The 22,041-nt window shown below is 42.6% G+C and overlaps 1 protein-coding gene across 7 annotated transcripts in view; it reads right to left on the bottom strand.

The window, feature by feature from the left end:
* The window catches only part of PTPRT (protein tyrosine phosphatase receptor type T), a 435,686-nt gene that overhangs the window by 138,424 nt on the left and 275,221 nt on the right, over positions 1–22,041 (bottom strand). For all 7 annotated transcript variants that reach the window (XM_015647508.2, XM_033519067.1, XM_033519069.1 and 4 more), the window contains exons 8-9: positions 14,202–14,498; positions 12,818–12,927 (exon numbers count right to left, since the gene is read on the bottom strand). In XM_015647508.2, coding sequence (XP_015502994.1) covers positions 12,818–12,927; positions 14,202–14,498 — 407 coding nt within the window. The remainder of the gene's footprint in view (positions 1–12,817; positions 12,928–14,201; positions 14,499–22,041) is intronic.

Genomic DNA, 22,041 nt, shown 5'->3' with positions numbered 1-22,041 from the left:
GATGTGTGTGGAGCCCGTGAGGAGGGAAGCTGCTAAAACAATTATGTAATTATGTGAAAAAGCAGTGGGTAAACTGCACATCTTGATTCTTCCTGGGCACAAATGCTTCACCAGGGCTTCCTCTTCATCAGATTTGCTAGGGAAAAAACAGAGCCACTGCGACCGTGTTTCCCTATAAGAAATGTCAGATACACTGACACAGATTTTCTCTCACACCACTGAGGAGCTCAGGGAAAGGAAAACACCAAGATCTCCATGCAGCAGGCAGAACTGCAGCTCATTGATTGTCATCCTTCCCTTGGCAGCTCCTAGCAAACCACTGTAGCTGCAGGGAATTTCTTGTGGTCCAGAAAGGCTGCTCCAAGTCCCACAAAGGCCACAGTCTTTATTTAAACCTGTCAGCAAAGCAGCCAGAAATAGCTGTCCCTCTGCTGCACTGCTGGGGTTACACAAACCAGTAGCAGGTAACAAGGGATTTCCTCAAAAGTCTTTCACAAGCCTCTTTCTTGGTACTTTTATTCCCATGACAGAGGAAAAGGAGAGTCTAAGAAGCTCAGCTGACAGCATGGCAGCCCTTTGCCTCAGGCAAAGCAGAAGGAATTCCCCTCATTCCCAAATCTCTGCAATTCATAGCCCAGGGCTGTGCCTCATTACTCCTGCCCAAGCCAAGGTTGCCACAACCTGGGTGTCACTCCAGCACAGGCTTCTCTTGCTGGCAACTCCTCTGGAAGCTGAAGCCATGGTTTATCCAGCTGGAAAGCTGTTCTCTGCTGCAGAGAGGTTTGGAAAGAAGAAAGAATGTTTCTGGAATGAGGGGCATTACAAGCCAGACTTTATAAAATAAAATGAGAAATATTAGAGTGTGAGGGAAAGGACTGAGTTGCAGCCAGCAAGCAGCAGTGATTGCTCAGCAGCAACATGAATGAGTTCACAAAGTTCACCCGTAATAAGGATGTTGGATTGGTGAGGATGTAGCTTTTGTCTGGATAACCTGAATAATTTCTAATTTGTCTGTGGCCTGAATAAGAAAATGGCATGTTAATAATGCTGTATATGCATTTTTTCCTCTTTAAATTTAGTGCAAGTTCAACACTGTCACAGAGACAAAGTTAAATAGCTCAGAAAAACCTTTTGGCTCAGTGGCAAAAGGAACTTATCAAGCACTAAAAGGAAAAATATTCTAGACAGTAACATGCAGGAGTTCTGCATGCATGACTTGTGTTTGGATTTCTCCTCTCCAGCAGACAAACTAATAATGATGGGGCAGCCACAAGGCCCCCGTGCAAAAGAGAACAAATAAAGCCATGGCTCTGCTGCCAGGACTGCAGCCACGGGAAGGGCTGGACCAGCATCCTCACACGGCACCTGGCCTGGGCAGGGGCTCATGGAGGAGAAAAACTTGTGCTTGCCCTGCAGTTTGGGGAACAACATTCCTGAGCCTTGAAAAGCACCAAGGTGTGAGCCTTAGGGAAAATCACTCATCCTAAAAGACAACATTAATCTGGATAGAAGCAGGTTTTGCTGTTTCAGCAAGGGGAAGTTGTTTTATTTTATTATTAGATATTTTTTAGCTTGTGTCCTCTCTCCAAGATATGGGCCTTGTGGAAGGATTCTAAGGACAACAGTTTCTTGCTTCCTCCCTGTGAACTTTAGTGCTGACCCATGAGAGCAGGGTTTAATGAATCATTTCCATCAGCATAAGGGTTTCAGACCTGAAATTCAGAGTGACCCTGAACTGAGAACTTTTCAATGCAAAATACAAAAGTGACAGACATGTTAAATCTTCCAGGGACAAGACTCAGGTGTAAGAAAGGGTTCCTAGAATTTTCACTGGTGAGCTGATTTTGGATTTGTTTTGAATGAATTTTCACTAAAGTTGAACGATCAAAATATTCCTGAAATGGGGGAGTTTGAAATGGAAATTAAATTCTGTCAAGACATGACCAGACCTTCCTTGCAGGTGTCTGAAAAAGAATATCCTTCATTGCCTCAGGACTGTGTCTTCACAGCATCTTTTTTTTTCCCAGCTCCAGAAGAGAGGGGAGAGGAGCTCCATCCAAGAGGACTCCACATTCACAAGACATTGGCTGGGTTATCCTTCCTGTCAGACTGCAGCTCCTGCAGCTCTTTGATCACCACCCAGTCCTCACCACTGCTGGTTTGTCATTCATCCAAGCCCCCTTGAACAGGGCTTCTTTCTCCTAAAGCACCACGCTTCTCACTGGATGATTGGGAAAACAAAACAGGGCTGGCTGGTGCTGCTGCACTCTCAAATTCTAATTTCAAGGTGATTTGTGCTCCCTTCCTCCTTATTTCACAGGGATGGGAGGGGAAGCCAGAAGCTCTTTTTGTGCTTGGAGCCAAACAAGGAATTAACTCGCCCAGCAGAGTGTGTGCTGTGGTGTGTAGGAATGTCAGGGGGACAATCCATGAAGTTCCATGAAGTTGATTGAAACACAATTACACAGCAAGCCAGGGCCTCTTCTCCTCTGAGCCTCCCCAGCCTCCTGTGCTTCTTAGGAACAATTATTTCTGCAGGGTACTTCAGATTCCAGCTGGGATGGACTTAGGTGCAATCTTATCAGGGAGTTTCAGACATTTTGGGTGAGGAGACTAAAGTTAATTGCAGCAAGTATGGCACAAAAGGAGTAATTTGGAGGAAGTTATCTTCCAGTGACAGGGAAGAGTTGGTGAACAGGTTAGTGAATGATCCTGATCCTTCTCCAGTGCTGGAAAAATAAAGAACTGAAGAATGTGTTTTATGATCAGATGAATGGGAGCATTTACTCACTTTAAGCCAGTCAATTATTGCATTTACATCCTTCCCCAGCCCACTGAATTTCATCCAGGAAACAGGAGGAAGCAAAGGCCTCTCGTTTCTCCATTCTTGTGCTACTTCTTTTGGGATAAGGTTAAGGCAGAGTTAATCAGCATTTGCAAGTTATATTTAAGGCTGGCAACACGTGAAAGACTAAAAGCCCAGCAGAATAAAGTCCTTTAATTGAGTCACAGCACAAGCACAGCATGGCTGGTGGGAGTGTAAAAAGGCAGAGCGCAGCTATTCATTAGGAATGAATATGGAAGTTAACCCAGGGAGACCCTGGGAATAAAAGAGACCCATTTGCTCCCTGGCCTATTTACTGAGAGCCACGTAAACACAGGGGCAATTAAACCTGAATACAAACACAGGCAGCACAGCCAAGGCAGAACACAACATGGTCCTGCAGCCAGGCTTGGCCAGGAGCAGGGGCAGCAGGGCTGAGCAGTCTCCTCTACTCTCCTTTTGCACAGACTCTTTCTTCCTGTTCATCTTTCCTTGGGATGTTATGGCTTTTTGCTTTTTATAAACAAAGCCAGGTTTAATGTCTGTGAGAACAGGAGGAAGGATGGACTAGGTAGCAAAGCAGTTGGGAGTGCCTCAGTAATGTATTCAGGCCGTTAAGGATTTCATTAGGTTTACTAAAAGGTCATTAATGATAAAATATCTTCTTTTATTTTACCTACTTTCTAAACATTATAGTCTATTCTGCCATTCAAGCTTGCACCCCACTGACATTAATTAGCATGCTATATATTAAGGAGAGCTTTTAATGAGCTGTTATTTCATACGATTTTATTGGAGAGCCTCATTGTTCAGCTTAATAGCAGAAAATGACAACTATAGAAATTGCTTTGATAGGACTGCAGCACTGAGGCAGTTATTCAATCTCCATCTTGTTCCTCAGTTATTCCTTGATGCTGAAAGCTCTGCCTAAACCCTCCCATTGTGGTTTGCCATGATGCACTGGGTGTGGGGAAAGCTGTGGGCAAGGAACAGCCCCCAGAGCACAGAGTGGGGTGTGAGCAGCCTCACACACAGCTGCTGGCTCTGCTGCACAGCAGGAAGCAGCAGCAGCAGAGAGGCCCACGTGTGTACAGAATGGTTTGGTCACATTTATACATCAAATATCAGTTTTAGCTTCACTTGAATCTTAAGCAATGCATTTGCATTTATTCTCCAAGTGTCTGCCCCACAGAATGGTTTGGGTTGGAAGGGACCTTAAAGATCATCCCAGTTTAACACCCTGCCACCTTCCACTAGGCCAGGTTGCCCCAAGCCCCACCCAAGATCACCCTTTTCCCAAATTCAGCCCAAAGCAGGTGAATTGAGAACAAAAGGAAAAGTTGTTCTCCCTGTGCTAAAGCCTTCGTTCCTCTGAAATCCATCTGCACCACCAGGACAGCAGGGACAGTGGGATCAGGGAAAAGTGGTAACAAACAGGGAAGGGAAAAAGGGGAAGGGGAAAGGGGGCAGGGACTCAAAGTGACAAATTGGTAAATGAGCAGGGCACAGGAATCTAAACCCAAACCCATCCTGTCCATTGGAGAGCAGGATCATAAAGAGTGGCTCTAAGGCACAAAGGACAGCAACAAGGTGAACTTCCCAAAAGCAGCCGTGCATCCACACCTACAGACTGCTGAAGGAGCTGCAAACATCACCTTGACTGGCTTCTCCCCCTTTACAAAGTACCCATTAACGGGATGAAACCACCACCACACCTCAATTATTCAGATGTATGTATTTTCTAAATTAAACAATACTGAAGATGAAGCAGAGGAAAAAAAACCAAACCAAACAATCTAGGAAGGAAGTGCAAACATGCATCTGCAGTTTGCTTTCAACTTAGCTAACTGCTACATTTTGATAAACAAAATACTGCAAGATGTGAAAATGGAGTTGTTAAAGAGCTTTGTAGTACTCTAACTGCACAGGTACACTGCCATGTGAAAAGATGAGATGGAGGAAATGGGATTATGGATCAGATGTTCTCCTGAATGAGCAATATAGAGAAGAAAGAAGAATAGACTGAAATTATTTTATTTTTTTCTGGAAAAACAAAGCATTTGAAGGCAGAAAGACAAGATGCTAATGTATCTAAGAAATGATGTTTTAAAACTGAACTTCATTACAAGAAAGAATAAGCTGGAATTCTTTTCATTTCTTATCATTTAGTTTGGCTTAGAAAAAGCACAATATGCACACTAAAATAATTCAACTCTTTAAAAAAAATAAAGAAAGTGTTGTTGTAACCAAATATCTTCTCATTTGCATGGGATTTATATCACTGCATGTCTATTGGCTTCAAAAGAACAATAAAAAGGTAATCAAAGAAATTGTTGTGCTCAAGGGACCACATTATGCTTTTATTTCTGAAAAGCTTGATCAAGCAATTTTTTTTAAAAACAGTTGATTCATTCTATTTATAACACAAGTATGCTCCTTACCTGGAGGTTGTCATACATTTGAAAAACCCTGACATCTGAGTTTTCAGAAAAACCCTCTCATTTTCTCCCTAAGATGCTACTGGAAACCATTGGATTTTAAAAAGCATCATTAAGAAATGCTCCCAAGTTAAGCACATCTTGCAAGTAACAGCAAGTGAGTAACACACAATTAAGAATCCTGTATAATTGGAAGAAGTTTGTTCAAAAGCTCTTTGAGGTTCATATTCAGAAAAGCATCCCTAATTAGGAAACCATTTAAACATTTCCTAAGTTAAAGCTGTGTTAAAGTAACTGGGACAGGGTGGAGAGGACCAGGAGCAATAAAAAACTGATGCCTTGTGGGGGATACCTAAAATCAGAGCCCATGCAGAGTTAAGAGAATAAAAAGCAGTTCTATTTATTGAAGGGCCTTCAGGTACATCCAGGACAGATGGAGCCCCCCAGGGGCTGCACCCAAAATGGACCAGGGGTCACAGGAGTTTCACACTTTTATAACTTTGGTTCATTTGCACATTGGGGGTTAATATTCTAATTCCAGCTTCAGGTAATGAAGTCATTTACCCCAAGTTTGCTGCCCCTGACTGACTTTTGTTTCCATCTCTGGGGGCCTGAGGCAGTGAGGTGTCTTTGATTGCCAGGCCTGGAGAGGAATTGTTGTGTCTGCCCAAAGTGGGAAAGCAGCAGCTCCCAGTGTGTGTGGAGTTTGGAGTTATACACTGAGAACTGCAGGGTTACAAATAGATATAATTAAATATAAAATCCTAAGACATCCATACAGCAGGCTCTTTCCAACAGGGAGTAACCCCTGAGTAAACCCCCAGCCTGCATCTGGAGCATCCTCCCTGCTGCTGCTCTCCTTGGCTGGGGAGGCAGGAGCAGCTCCATCACCCTGGGCTGTTCCAGGCACAGAGAGCCTTGCCTAATTCCCATGAGCTCCCCACAGCACCTAAAATCAACACAGCCCCAACCACCCCAGTCCTGCCATGGCTTCTGATGTTTCCAGACGTGATGGGGAAGGAAAACCATCCTGTTCCAGCAGAACAGCTGCATTTGTCACCCTCTGTGTTACTGCACACGGGCAAATTGTGCTTTCCTTGTGGGATCAGAGAAGGGCCTGTGTGTGGCAGGAGGGGCACTCAGGCACACACTCACCCTGGTGCTGACACAGGAGCTTATAAACACTATTAATTTATTACAATTGATTAAACAGCATGGGGTTGGGGAGGAGAAGGTCTCTGTGGGATGCCACTGGTTGAGGGATGGGGGAAAGACATTTCCTGTGATCCTGTGATGCTGAAGTTTCACTGAAAAGCTGTCTGACTGAGCCCTGCCTCGTTCCAGGAACAGAGCCACAGGATCTGTGACTAACACAGCATCCCAAGCTACTGAGAGAGCGAGCAATGCTCAGATTTATCACCCTTCTCAGTTGCCAAGAAATGATAATATATCAGCGCAATCAGCACCGTTCATTTCCCATATTCTGGCCTGAATCTTTATTAAGTGGAGCCCAGAACACTGGCAGCGTTTAACCAACCTGTTCACCAAGTGCTCAGTAAATACTACAGTCAGCAGGCATAAAATAAACAATTTCTCTTCAGCCAGCCCAGCCCTGTTCCAGAGCCCTTCTGTGCTAAGAGCCATAAACTCCAGATCTAATTGAGCTGGGTAGATGGGAACAGCTTTCCTGACACGTCACTGAGAGGGTGACACAGCCTTCACCAGGGCTGACAGAGCTTCAGACTTAACAGATGATATATGGCCACACACTTCATTGCAAGTTTAGATTATTAAAGAAGTCTAATTCAATACAGCACTGATGCAGAAAACCCCTTATTCTTGATGTGATCGACTTTCATGGGCTCTGGGCAAACAATACATCTTATAAATCCAGTAACAGAGGTAAACAGCATTAGTGCTGCAGATGAACAGGGAATAATTCCCAAAGATATCCCTGCAGAGGAACAGGGAATAATTCCCAAAGATTTCCCTGCAGATGAACAGGGAATAATTCCCAAAGATATCCCTGCAGATGAACAGGGAATAATTCCCAACCATGTCCCTGCAGATGAGTGACAAAGACCCAAGACCCATCTTTAACTGATCACTGCCTGTGTTTTGAGCCCTTGACAGGTCTCCAGGGTGTTCCACTAATGTCCAGCTAAAAGCAGCCCCAGCTGTGCAGGGTCCAAAGCAGAGCTCAGGTGAGAAAGCTCCATCCCAGGAGTCTCCTGCATCCATGGACTGCAGTTGAGAGGCTGTAACGTGATTGATTTTCATGGGAACATTCAAAGCCACTTCTCACTGAAGGCAATTTCTGAGAATTGTCATCTTTCCACTATTTCAATGGTAGAGTTTTATAAAAATCGGTTGCAAGATTTTGTGGTTGCTGTTTTCCTTCTTGTGGGAGACATTTTTTACCCTTCACAACCAAAAAAAAAACCCCTTTAAATAAACAAAAAAATGACTAAGCCAAGCTGAGTTCCCAATCCTTGCAGCTTTTTCCTGGGAAACCTTTTTTTGCAACATCTTTTAGCTGGAAAGATTTTATCTTTTAAAAATCAGGTTTCCTGAACAGCTTAGAAAAGGGCTATGAATAGAAATGGATGCATATCCCTGCATAGCTATCACACCAGATAATCCTGCTTTTTGTTATAATAGGCATGCACTTTCAGGGGCCAAGGGTGGAAGAAATTTGTTTCCACCCTTTTATAAATACAGGCAATGCATCCCACAAATATTGACCTTATACAAGATGCTCTAAAGAGGCAGTTTGGTGTAACAACCTCTCCTGCAGAGCAAAAGGGAGTGAGGTGATGGAGAAGGAATGGCATATTGGCAACTGGAGAGATGAAGAAGGGCAGACTGCAATTTTACATGGTAACTAAGAGGATCTGTAGCCTCTGAAGTGCAATTTAAACTCAAATCCACTGGGATTAGATGTACTAGGCTCCAAGCATCCCATTAAAGAGCTGAAATTGTGTATGAAAGTCCCTTGTATTATTATTCCTGGCATCAAAATAGAGATTTACAACGTTTCAGAAACAGTGACTGACAAAACTAGCTAGTTAGAAGCTTCAAATGCATCCTTATTTTTTCCCCCAAACCACCAGGGATTTAACAATCCTAAGGATGAGGACATAAGTGATTACAGGACTGCACCTTACAATGTTAAAAAAGAGACTTTGCTGTTTCAACATTGCCCCTAGATGCTCACAGAAAGGACTTCAGCAGTCTGGGAGCCATTTTTCCAGCCAAGGAGATGAATATTTGGGATCCTCCCTTTCCTTGCTGGTAGGATTGCAATACCCCTGACAATGCCTTCCCCCAGGCAAGGTGACAAGTACTGCAGACAGCAATGATAGGTGGGTTTCTTTTCCTTTCTTCCTGATTAATATTCTAAAAATGGACAATTCTGAGAAATAGAATACACCAAAAAATGTATTTACAGAAATACAATGCAAAAAAAAAATAAATGCAAAAGGCAGCCTCACTTACAGAGTGCACCTGAAAGCTCTCAGCAGCTCAAAGGAACAGCAAAATGCAGATATAAATAAGTTTTGTTCACTTAAATTTTCTAGGTGCATAAAACATACATATAAGACAACCTTATGTCATCTAAAAGCAGAAGAATTTTAGTGGCAGAGCTGGTCCATGACCTTAAATTAGATTGCTTGCCCTTGTAGCCCAATGACAGTGGAAGTCTGACAATAGTTTGACTTCACACACACTTAGGAAAAAATAAATTAAAAGGAATAAATCTTTGTTGCATGTCTTTGTACACAAAGGCTTTGAAGCTTAATTCCCACATGGTGTGAGGACAACGAGCAGCATTTGATTATCAGGGATTTTAAAGCACAGCAGCTTTTCAGGACTGGTTTAAAAAAAATAAAAAGTAAAATAAATATTTCAACAAGTTGTGGTGCCTTCAGTGTGCCAGGAGACTGATTGTGGGGCAGGATTACTGAGATATTATTGAATGATGCCACTGACAGGCTGCTCCCAGAGACAATAAAGAACAATAACAGTGTAATAGTGACTCTTCCATGAGTGCCACACACAGAACCATCTGTGTGGAGCATTTTACCCAAACCAAGGCACCAGCAAAGCCCAGCTCTGCTGTCAGCTGAGTTTCTGAGCACAGACTGCTCTGCCTGCCTCCTGGAGGTGCCTCCACACCTTGAAGCCACCTGGGGACCTGTCAGAGGCTTTAAACCTTCCACCAGCAGCCTGTGCATCTCCCTGGCTTTCCTGATGGACAGACAGGCTGACACCTCCTGTCTCACCACACACCTGGGAGCTTTGCTGGGCTCCCCAGCACCCCAGAATGATCTGTTCCATCCTCCCTTTCTACACAGCTCATATCCTAATCTTTCCAGAAGTGGTTAACTGATTTGTAATTCCCAGAGCTTCCCAGGATGTCTTGAACAAGAGGTTTCTGCTCCCCAGAAAGAGACTGCAATTAGAGAAGGATCTAGAACTGCAATTATAAGGGATCTAAAAGGTCCCTCTGTTTAAAAATCCAGCTGTTTCTGTACCCAGTGAAACAATTAATTCTGCAACTGAATGCAGAGGGATTTAAACCACTTTTAAATACAAATTCTTGCTTTGTTAAAAGGCAATAATAGCATTTTAAAGGAAAAATCTCAGAAGAGACTTCCAGAAGTCAAAAAGGTTCATTAAGGTCCTTCCATTCTGTTTAGGCTCTTTAGAAGTATTCAGTCATTATGAAATTAGTGCTTCTGGCTGCAAAAAGACTTGCTGAAGGTTGTGCTGCTGAATCCCAGCCCAGTTGGCACCCAAGCAGTGGATATGAAAACTGCAATGGCAATTTGGGTTATAGGGACATCTGGCAGGGAGCTGCAGGAATGATTAGGGATCTGAGAAAAAAATCAGTCCCAAAGGGAAGCAAGTGGATGCAAATAGAATAGACAGCATGATTATTTTGAAGCATTTTAGAAGCTTATAACATTTTTTTTTAAAACAGAATTAGAGGGAAAATACAATATCCAGATAGAATGAATCAGATTGTGATGATGATGGTGAGGAGGGAACCTATAACTTAGGAGGAGAAGGTGGAGTTTTATTTGTTTTTATTAGGAGGGTTTGTGCCCAGAGGGGTTTGAGAGATTCTCACAATCCTATGTGTGAATTTAGCCAGCTACCTCCGGGTGTAATGCAGGACCTGACACCACAAACTCAAGTTCATAAAGAGAATATATAATAAATACTTTACAGGGATATTTTTTCTTTAATAAATGCTCACAGGCTTTTGTATTTTCTTTCTCCCTAACAACAGCAACACTATTACAGAGCTTTCAGAGAGCTGCAAATTCACTGGAAGATCATTGAATCTCCCAGGACAGAGCAGAATTCCCAGTGACACCAGCAACAGTATCAGGAATTGTGTGGGTTCCATCTGCAGGGATCCCCATGTTCCAAAGGGAGCAAACCACCCTGAGAGTGCCCAGGTTATCTGCAGGTTGTGCACCTGCTCTCCTGTGATTTCATCTCCAGCTCATGTGCTTGTCTCAGGCTTCCATGGACAGTGGAAAGGTTCTCTAGGAATTTTCATATGGAAGAAGGGACAGGAATGAGCAACATTTTCATTGTAACAACCTGCAGTCACTCTGGTTCTCAGGGTGTTTCTAACACTCAGATGTTCATCCTTTTGGAGAAGAGAGAGAGTAGGAAAAGGAGGAAGAGTTTGAATTCACCTTGACTTCTCTTTGTCTCCAGCTGCCAAATATGCAGAGAGTCATTATCAGAAAAGAAAAATTTGTTTGTGTCTCCACTGAGACTGGAGCAATGATGTGACTTCAGGGGCAAAGGCACTGTCATGATGCATCACAACCCTGCAGGCATTAAAGTGTCTCATGCAGCTGCTCAGCCAGAAAAGCTACTCAGATTGCTGAAGTCCTTTCAACAAGCTAAGCCCAAGGCAATATTTTAGTAAGAAACTGCTTCTTTAAAAATTAAAAGGAGTTATTTTTGCATCATTTGCATCATTTGACTTGGGTTATTTTATAATACATTCTGTTATAGGTCACCTGTGTTGCCAGAAAGAAATGAACTTGTAACTGATTCTTTTCAGATTAATTCCTTTAAAATACAGCCAGGTTTATTGCCTAATTCCTTACAGAGACACCCTCAAAGACCATGAAATGATGAGGCTTGGTTCTGTTTTAGCACTGACAGATGATTTGCACCCTGCACTCATAAGTGTCTCAACAGTGACCAACGATGACTCCAGACTTAGTCAAGGATTTCAGCCCGGCTGAAACACTAAATTAGAGGAGGAAATTCTGTTCATCTGTTTAGTGTTGTTGTATCAAACTCAGTCTGGCCTTTGTGAGCCAAATGACAACATAAAAGTTACAGGAGAAAGTGTCATGTGTTGCTGCTGCTGGAGTGTAAGATCTCAGTGATGTCAAACCAGGTGAATGATAAAAACTTCATTTTTCCTGTTGGACTGTGACAGAGAGAGCCAGCGCTAGTAAGGACATCTGGGAGAGACACATCACAGGACATCCTGTCCCAAATGGAGAGGCTGGGTGGAAAAGGGGCAGAACCTCATCACTGGTGGCAGAGCTGCTTCTTGCACCTGTGGCTCTTCTAAAGTGAATTTGCACAAAAAGCACAAAAGAGAGTGTGAAATATTGGTTCTTGTCCCCCTATGTCAAAAAATGCTGCACAAGCCACTGTGAGGGGTTTTATGTCACCATAAAAACAAAATTATTTTTACTTTCTCTAATCTTACAGAGATAAATACCAAACCCATAAACTGACACACACTCACCAGCACTGGTGCACCACCTTCTGCTGTTTAATCCAAGAGCCTTTACCTTCTCTTGTAGGACTGTATTTCATTTCACATGATCTCCTAAAGACTCCCTCCTCTTACATTCCTGTTCCACATATTTGGGTGTACATGACATTAATGGAGAGTTTCACCAGGAGCACATGACAGCAGTAATACTCCCTTACCTTCACAAGAAACACCACTCTAGAATTACATTTAATTGTTTATTTCTCATCCAGCACAGCCTGGTTCAGTGATCATCCCATAACCTGCTCTACACTTTTTTTGACATCAGAGAAATTGTTGGGATGGACAAATATTATCAGTGAAATGTTCAAAAAGAGGTAAAGGATGATGGTTCCACTCTGCTGGTACTGCCAGGAAGTGCTGTGACTGGTGAGAGGGAAAGAGGAATCATTACAGTGTGTAGGTATAAAACCTAGCAGTGTTTTACCTCAAGAAGAAAGAGAATGAAAACAGACCTTGGAGCAGCTGCAGAAGGAAACAGGGCACCTGAGACAAGGGGAAATCTGTGGCTCTCAATTTGCTACAAATATTGGAAGGGAATCTTGCACTTTTTTGAACTGGGAAATTTTTTCAGTGGTAGCAACAGACTATCTTGAAGATTCTTATCTATTTTAATCAGGCTTCTTTTAGCACCTGCTGAGATCTCTCAGAGCTCAGGATTGGCTTAAACACACATGAAAAGGGCCCTGTGGCACGTATTCCTTGACAACAATCTGTTCTTCTCACCTCATAGAGTGTAATGATGCCATTTGTCTCATTTGGAGGCTTCCACTGAACGTAGATCTTCTCCTCAAAAGGTCCTCCTTGGATAGATTCCAAGGGAACAGGTCCAGGAACTGCAGGGGGAAAAACAGCCCCAACAAACTGTGTTAAAAATTCCACCAGCTCCAGCTGCACACACATGAGACACCAAAAGGCCACCAGACAGAAAGCTGAGTGTTAAAAATAAATAAAATTAAAAATTAAAATCCCTCAAGGCACTACCATTACCAAGCTACAATCAATGTGAAAGGCTTATCTTTCAACTTTTGGTTCAAATAACAATACCCTAATGTAACCACTATGTGACAAATAAAATCAGAACCCATGAAAATATGATGCTCATTTCAGTATGATTTTATTCCAGTACAGCAGAGCAGCAGCAGGGAATTTAATTTGTCCTTCTCCACCCACACAACAGCAGAACTCCCCACCTAAACAGCCAGGCTGCACCTTGGCATGGAGATACTATGGGGCAGCACACCTTCATCAATGGGAAAGATTGATTTGCTTAATAAATCAATCAGATTGATTTGTTTAGTAAAGAAACAATGCAAGATTTATATTTCATCACAGCTACAAGGCCAGCTCAAAAATCCACCTACTCCAGCAAAATGTTAATGCTGTGGGAGATAACCAACTAAATGTGCTCCCAAGCCTGTCTGATAAAAACTCTGCTCATTGTTCTGAAATATCTGCCATCCTTTCGTGTCTCCCCATGTGACATATGGGGCTGGAGGAGCCACTTTCAGCTGAAGCTTAGGACAGCAACTTCTACAGCCCAGCAGAGGAATTTAGTCCTTGGTCTGAAATAGCTCAGGTGGGATAACAATGCTTTGAAGCTTTCCATCAGTTCATCTACAAAACTGTTCTTTTCTATCCACAACCATCCTTTTATACCCACAATTAATTTTGCTTCTGAGATCTCTATAAAATGTGATGGCCAGAAGATCACTATTAAGAAAAGCTACACTCTGGAAAGGAAGGAACTATTCATTTTTTGGGGATGTTTTCTTTTGTCTGAAGGCACAAGAAAAATCAATAAACAGCAGGATTGCATTTTCCCATATGATAAAGGAAGCTGCTGGGTGGTTCAGAACATGAATTAAACCTACAGCTCTTTAACAGTTGCTCAGACTGTTAAATGCCCAAGCACTTCAGGGACCTTTGCCCTTTCAAGAACATGGCTGTGAAATGGAAATCATTTAAATCTACAAATCTTACACTCAAAACAGACACACCATCCAGGGAAGCTGCACCAATCTGGTGGAACAGAGGGTTACACTGTTATTTACAACTTGAAGATGAGTCTTCCCTCCAAACCCAACCAAGCCACCCCACCACAACTCACCATCCTCCTCGGTCTGCACCACCAGCTCCTCGCTTTCCATCTTGCCCTCGGGGTTGGAGAGGGCCAACCTCAGCCTGATGGTCATGAAGGGCCGGAGCCCTCGCAGGGTGTAGTGGGAGGAAGTTTGGATGAGCTCTTCTGCCTCGAATTTCTGCTGGTTGAAGACGTACTGGTAGTGCACGGTGAGGTTGTAGCTGTGGCAGCGCGTCACAGCGTAGCCGAAGGGCTCCCACTGCAGCGTCAGCTGCCGCGAGCGGATGTCGACCACCTCCACGTTCTGCGGCCCGTGCACGGGGTCTGGGGAGCAGGGGAGAAATACAAACATGGTTTGAGACTGAAACGAGGCAGCCATCCGTGATCAGGCTTCCTTCCCAACACTCCACAGGCCTGGGTGTTCTTGCTGTACAATGATTGGGAAATGAACATCCATAGCTGCATTCTGGTTCATGAGTTTCTCCTGGAAATCCCTGAACAGTGGTTGTGCTCCTGATTCCTGTGAAATTTCACTGAACCCAACAGTGGCAACAGGATTCCATCAGGTAAGGGGTGGGTAAACTGTGCTTTCTTCATTCTTACAAATTAAAAATTATAATAGTGGCTGACGGCCTTCTTGACAGTGCTTAATGACCTTGGTGAGTCCAGCCCTACGTGAAGCAAACACACAGGAAATGGTCCCTGGGGAAGGAAGGAATTCAAGTCTCTGAGCTTTGAATTCAGCTCCACGGCCCCTCCACCCTCCTGGCACCCCCAAACCCACTCTGCTCCCACTGAAGCCCCAGAGTGAAAGAATCAAGACTAAGGGATCAACATCCCAGTGTCCTCTCATCTGTTAAACTCCTGGATGTTCTGGCAATGGGGTGACAGAGTCAAAGTTTTCTGAGTCATCTCAACCTTGTGCCAATAAGACTTTAATTTCAGATCATCTCCAAGCCTTGGTCCCATCAAAGTTTCTTTGCTCTTTATTATTCTTTCTGCAGTATCTGGCTGAGGTACACTTTGAATATTCATGTGGAGGAATAATTTTCACCTGCTGTTCCTTAATTTATTTTTAACAGACTAACTCAAATGCTCTGACTACACTCTGCCCTTTATATAAAATATAAATGCATGTGCCACTAGACATGTGGATATAAAGAATGAAGGATGACTGAGCAAAATCAGTGTTTGAGATAAGTCAGACCATAAAAATTCTACAGATGTCAGTTTATTTATCTGACATTTCTTCAACTTGTATTTGCTCTTTTGCTCAATATATACCTGAACAAGGTAATCAGAAAATACATAATTTCACACGAAGTTTCTTAATTTATAGCACAATTCAGAGTTCTTCCCACTTCTCATAGTCTCTCACGACTTCAACGTATGCAAAAAACGTTTTCATGAGAACAAAAAAGTTGGAAGGACTCCTGGATACAAGTCACACTTCTTTGAGAGATAATTAAAGTGAGAAAAAACCCTTCTAGTAATTCTTGAAAATAAAGCACGCACCAGCCACCCTGACTTCAATTTACTCATGCATAAGCAGAAAATACATTTTAACAACCTGCATATTCTGTATTACTTCTAAAAATCCCCTAAGGACTGGCAATGGGAAAGTATTCTACATCTTTTTATAGATAAACACACGTGCAGACACTTTGGAAATGGGGTGGATATTAAGAGACCAGGGGTCTAAAGCTAGCAAATGGTTTAGGTTTCCCTATAAATCATGTCAATCCCTCAGCATCCAGAAAACACCTCTTAAAATGAGTCTTTTACGCTGTGTCAAGCAAAAAAAAGATTAATTTAGAAATTAGGAATTTTTTATGCATGAATATACAGATATGTACTTAGCATGAGGTGCTAAGCATTAATTTTCTATAAATCCCTGAAATTTATGTTTCAGCAGATGAATTGTACAGATAAATTAGGCCAACAAAAGAATGGGTCTCTGAAAATATTCAGCTTCTGAAACAGCAAAGGTAATGCCAAGCCTCATTCTGAGATGCATCCAAAGGAAAGAAAAGCAAAAGCAAATGCAGATATTTGCCCTGCTGAGCTCTGCACAGCACTGAGCCCTCAGCTGCAGAGCCCAGCTCAGAACGTGGCTGAGATGGGGCTAAAACGTTTCACAGAAATGAAATAAGGCAGCTGAAAATGCCAATTCACCACCATGTTAATGTTATATTGCCTTTATTTTATTTTTTTAATTACAATTATTGGCTTTAAATCAGTCGTGTTGTGGTGTGAATCAGCAATTAGACGGTGTTTGGTTAATGGATGTCAGATGTTCTGTGAGTAAGGAACAACCTGATCATCACCTCACCAAGTCATCTGCCTAAAGCTGGGTTAGGGAAGATTTCCTGCAGTTTTTAGCTTCCTTTCTTATCCTGTCCAAATTTGCCCTTTCCTTTCCTACCCCAGACTCTAAGTGGTAAAAGTTTCTTTCAGCCAGCTTCTACCTCTGCTGAAACCTTTGCTGGAAATGCTGTAAACTCCATCACACACACAGAGCTTGAAACAATCTCTGCACTGAGGAACCAGCCCGTGAAGCACAGAGGGGTTTGGTTACAAAGCAAGAAGGTAAAACCCATAGTGCAGACCCCACTACACCCCATCTTTCCCAAGAACCATCTGTTCTCAGGCTGGCAGTCCTAAAACAGCTCTCAAACACCCATGTCCTGAGCTGTCCCTGGCTGTAAGTGTTTGACATCTGGTGGCCATCGAGATCTTTAAGCAGAGAGAGGATAAGTAAGTAAAAACTACTTAAATTTTAGGTTCAGAGAGGAAGAAACCAAACTGGAATTAAATAAACAAATAGAAGCTGGCACTGGAAAACTTAATATTCTCTCCAGTTTTCTTTTGTGTTTCAATCTCCTTTTTTCTGAATACTGAGGCTATATAATTTTGAAAATGTTCTCCTGTTGCCACACTGATTTCCTCTGCAGCAGAAGCCTCCTTTTCCAGGATGAGATTTTGTATTGTTGTTTTTAAAGGGCAGTGGTCCTACTGTCCTCTCTGTATAATTCCTTCTGCCTGTTAGCTCTGTGAGTATTCAGTCTCAAAAGGTCTGCAGCACCTATTCATGGGATCTAACATCACTTTTTTCATAATATTTTCTTCCAAAAGATAAGGAAAATTTATAATCCATGTACAATTCTCTGGTAGTGTTGATATTTGAAACTGGACAAATGTCTCCATTTCTGTATTCTCAAATGATAGCTTCCAAATAATGCAAGAAAATATTTGAGAAGTAGTAACTTTGCACTTGGGAAATGGAATAAAAGCTGCTAATAAGTGTCTCAGCATCAACCACACAAAGATACCCACCAAACCAAGATAGAAATAGACTAGGCCAATTTGAATACTTAAGAAATCAGATAACTGTGTGAACTGTGTACCCTGAAGTAAAATTTTCTATGTGTCCTAAGAGCTTGGGGGGGAAAAAATAGGAAATTCTTAAGAAGCTTAAGCAATGAAACATCTGCCACAGATCTACTGAAATGAGTCCTGAACTCACACAAGGAAAATTGCAGTCTCTGGGATTTTCACTGTGCAAATGCTGTATTTTCATTTCAGCCTGGCTGAACCATTAATTACATTTTGAACGTTCACATCAAAGTCAAGGACTGAAGAGTGTTTTTTAATACCTCATCACCCACTGATGCTTTGCTACCTTTCATTACTCTGGTGGGCTGCAGCAAATACTCAGCAGCCAGGAACCTTTCTGGGATCCTTGGGATGTGCAGGTCTGGAGGGGTCTGGAGCTCAAGTGCTATGAGGAGGGGCTGAGGGAGCTGGAAAGGGGCTCAGCCTGGAGAAAAGGAGGCTCAGGGGGCCCTTGTGGCTCTGCACAATCCCTGCCAGGAGGGGACAGCCGGGGGGGTCGGGCTCTGCTCCCAGGGAACAGCCACAGGAGGAGAGGGAACGGCCTCAGGCTGGGCCAGGGGAGGTTTAGATTGGATATGAGGAAACATTCTTCACAGAAAGGATGGCCAGGTGTTGGAACAGGCTGCCCAGGGAACTTCTGGAGTCACAATCCCTGGAGGGATTTAAAACACATATAGGTGTAGAGCACAGGGATATGGTTCCCTGTGGGGATTGGCAGTGACGGATATGGTTCCCTGTGGGGATTGGCAGTGCTGGGCCAACACTTAGACTTAATCTTAAAGGGCTGTCCAACCTAAATGATTTGATGATTCTAAGTGGCCTGAATGAAACAAACTTTCAGTGGAATTCCTTCAGTGGAATCTTGTTCTCAGTCCAGGTAAAAAGACATTGTTGAGCAAACAATGCCCAGAGACTGCTTTTTCTGCCATCAGAATTTCACAGAAAAGCTGACTTTTAAGGCCAGTTTTGCTCATTCCTTATTGTGTGTCACAGAGCTCATTTTGTTCTCTGCCGTCCTCTCGCTCAAGGTGAGGCATAGAAAAGAAGAGGTTGGTTTAGATTATCAATAACAATTGTCACAGCTCTGTAACCCTGCATCAGGGGAGGAACAGAGAGGAAAGGAAACCGTGGAGGGACACTGGGGTTTGAACACAGAGCTGGAGTGGAGGAGTGAAGTTAAACACAGACAATCAGCTGCTGCCCCAGGGTTAAGTACCTGCTGCAGGAGCCTAATTGCAAGAAATTGCTGCTGTCAGTAGAGACACCACAGCGGGTGGAGATGTCCCTCCTCATCTGGGGCCCTGTGCCTGTGTCCCCTGACCCCATGGAGAGCAGCAGGCAGAGTTTATTAGCAGTGCACTGATTAAATTCTGTTTCCCAGCAGCAGGTTACAGAGACTGAGAATGCACAAAGGGAAGAAAAAGGAGCGTGGCATGAGCAGCAGCTTTGTGTGAATCCTGAACTGATGCTTTCAGATACAGAGAGAGAAAACAGGTGTAGCTATGAATTCTGCCTTCCCCTCTGCACACCCACACTGAGGTCATCAGTCAGTCAGTCACTCCAACCAGCACAAGCCATCCAGAATCTGGAAACCTCAGGAAAGTCCCCAGCCCTTCCTCTAGACAGACTGGGAGGAGATAAAGAGAAACTTGGGTGCACTGGAAGATGGTAATGCCACCAAAACCTGTGTTCTCCAACTATCAGCACAGTACAGCCTCTCTCTGTAGCCCAGGAAAAATGGAAATCAATTTTTATTTACAAAAAAATATAAATTTGTCAGCATCACAGAGTGGTGGAGAAGCTCACAGAATATTTCAGTCCCAAAATATATTGAAACAGTGGCCATTTTTCAAGCAACAGCAACAAAACTCATAAGCACAGAATCTCTGAAAGGCTTGGGTTGGCAGGGACCTTGAGGATAAGCTCGTTCCAACCCCCCTGCCATGAGCAGGGACACCTGGAGCTGCAAGTCCCACCAAACCTGGCCTGGAACCAGCACTGGGAAGGTTTCCTTTGTGATTTTCAAAGACAGTGTTCTTGGTCTACAGGAGGAACACCAAACAGAAATGTGTCCAACTATGATTTTATTCAGGGTGTAAGATAAAAGCTGAAGCCTTCTCTCTCCCCACTTTATTCCTTATTCCTCATCTTCTTCTCTTAATTTCCACAGGATAAAACAAGCCTAGGGAAACACACCTACTATTAAAAAAAAGCAGCAAGGCAAACAGAGCGAAAATAATCCAGAGGTTTACCTTAAATGCAAAATTCACAGGTGTGTGGCTGTTCAGGGTAAACCCAGCCTCTCCACAGTGTGTGCTGCTCATCTCTTGAAGAGATCCTGTCCCACAAACACCTCCCACAGCCCTGTCCCATGGACAGACCTCTCTGAGTGAGGGACAGCCCATGTGCCATGTGTCCTTCTGTGGCAGTTCCTCTGCTGAGCCTCAGCCCTCACAGCTCCTGCCCATCCCATTTCTGAGCCTCTGAGCCAAAATCTGCCATAAATACCTTTGCAGACGTGACAGATGAAAACACTGATTAAACAGAGTTCTCCAGTCCTGCAGTGCTGTGGAACTGTTTTTGCTTTGCCCTTCTCTGAGGAAGGAACATCCCCCTAATACTTGGATCTAATTTTTGCTTTCTTTTAAACCACTTCAGATATCATCTCTGGTCCACAGGGTGCAGACAGAGATGAAAGTGAGCAATTATACAGCAAGGGGTGTTCTGAAAGACTTGCAACAGAGAAAAGAGAAGAAAGGAGTGAGACTGACACAAAAATCACCAGAGATTTTTGATTTTTGAAGGCCTCAAACAACCTGTTTGTGAGGCCTTCAATCACTACAGCCCAAACCATGTACAAAGAAACAGGTGTCATTACAGCTGATAAACTAAATCAGGCTATTTTAGGGCATTCTCTGAGCAATAAAGGTGGATTGCCACCACACTATTATAAAAGAAATAGGAAATAAGTTAAATAAATGGATTATGTGGTTAGGTGAGCCAGGGACCGAACTCTCCTCACAACTCACATATTCATTTCAATTCAGTTAACTGAAAAAACTCTTCATTATTTTATTGAGATGGTTTTGTTTCAGTTGCAATTTTACTTAGAGTTCTGCACTGAAAGATATTTTCTACTTGAAAATATAAATAAAAAGGAAATATATATAAAAATATATAAAATATATATAAAAAAAGAAAATATTTGATACATTACAAATCCCATAAAACATTCTCTAATCTCAGGCTTTTACTTTGTTAAACAGAACCAAACAAAACAAGTTTAAAACAACCCAAATGCCCTTAAATGGATCAAGCTGGACCTCTCCACTTGTTAAAAAATGTGCCTGTCACACTCCCAGACCAAATCCAGGTGTTGGCCAAGGGCACAGGGAGAGCAGAGGCTGTGCAGGACCTGAGCTGCCAGCAAAGCCTTCCCAACACCTGCCCCAGCACTGCTACAGCCAGAGCTCAGCTGCCAAAACCCCACTTGTAAACAACTTCAAGATAATTAAGCACTGCTTTTTAAAAAAGGTTTATTAGCATCTATTTAAAGGAAATTTATTTCATAATATTATGAAATGGCAAAATGAGAGCTTGCTTTCTTTTATACCCCAAACCTGTTGTTCCTTAACACACTTAAAAAATAACAATTTAAAAGAACAATAAAGGGTAATTACTGATTTTATTAAAAATATCTATCATGGATACACATAGCAATGGCAATCCATGGCTGGGAACAAAATGTACATTACTGAGCATTTTGATGATTAAATACAATAGCATAATTAAATATGCTAATGAAAGAGAGATTAGAAAGCAGGTAAACCGCTTGTTTTTTGCCAAACAAAAGTAAAAAATCAGATTTTAAAAATTTATTTCATTATACATCAATAAAATATTTAACTGTTTGTTTTACTAACACATACATTTATTTTTATTATCTCTTCCTCTGTGCGCTTTGCTGTTATCTTCAGATGGACTAAGTAGAGGAGACTCAGAGTAACAGAGAAGCTAGATACTGACAAAACATAAATTATTTCTATAAAAATAAATAAGGTAATCAAAATAGTGAGTAAAAGAGAGGCTTCCTCTCCACAGGCACGGGGCTCTTCAATTATTCTGAGCAGCAGAAAAAAACATTCTTCTTCTTCAAGACATGTTTTCTCTCATTTGTAACTGTGGGTTTTTTTAATGTCTGTACAATCTGCAACAGAAATCCTCACTGTTCCTTCACAATCATGTTCTTCAACAACAAACATTTTAAAAAATGAAAATATTTCATTCAAACAGTGGCTGTGAGAGCACTACTGGAAGAGCCAAATTGTCCTAAAGCTCTTGAGGTCTCAACAGCCCACCAAGGGAGGTGATCCAGCTCTGGAGGCACCTCTGGGTGCTGTGTCCTGTCCTGTCCTGGAGGCACCTCTGGGTGCTGTGTCCTGTCCTGGAGGCACCTCTGGGTGCTGTGTCC

The sequence above is a fragment of the Parus major genome, chromosome 20 (assembly GCF_001522545.3).
Source record: "Parus major isolate Abel chromosome 20, Parus_major1.1, whole genome shotgun sequence".
Classification (NCBI taxonomy): Eukaryota; Metazoa; Chordata; class Aves; order Passeriformes; family Paridae; genus Parus; species Parus major.
The sequence above is the reverse complement of the archived record's forward strand: the minus strand, read 5'-3'. Positions and strand labels throughout refer to the sequence as shown.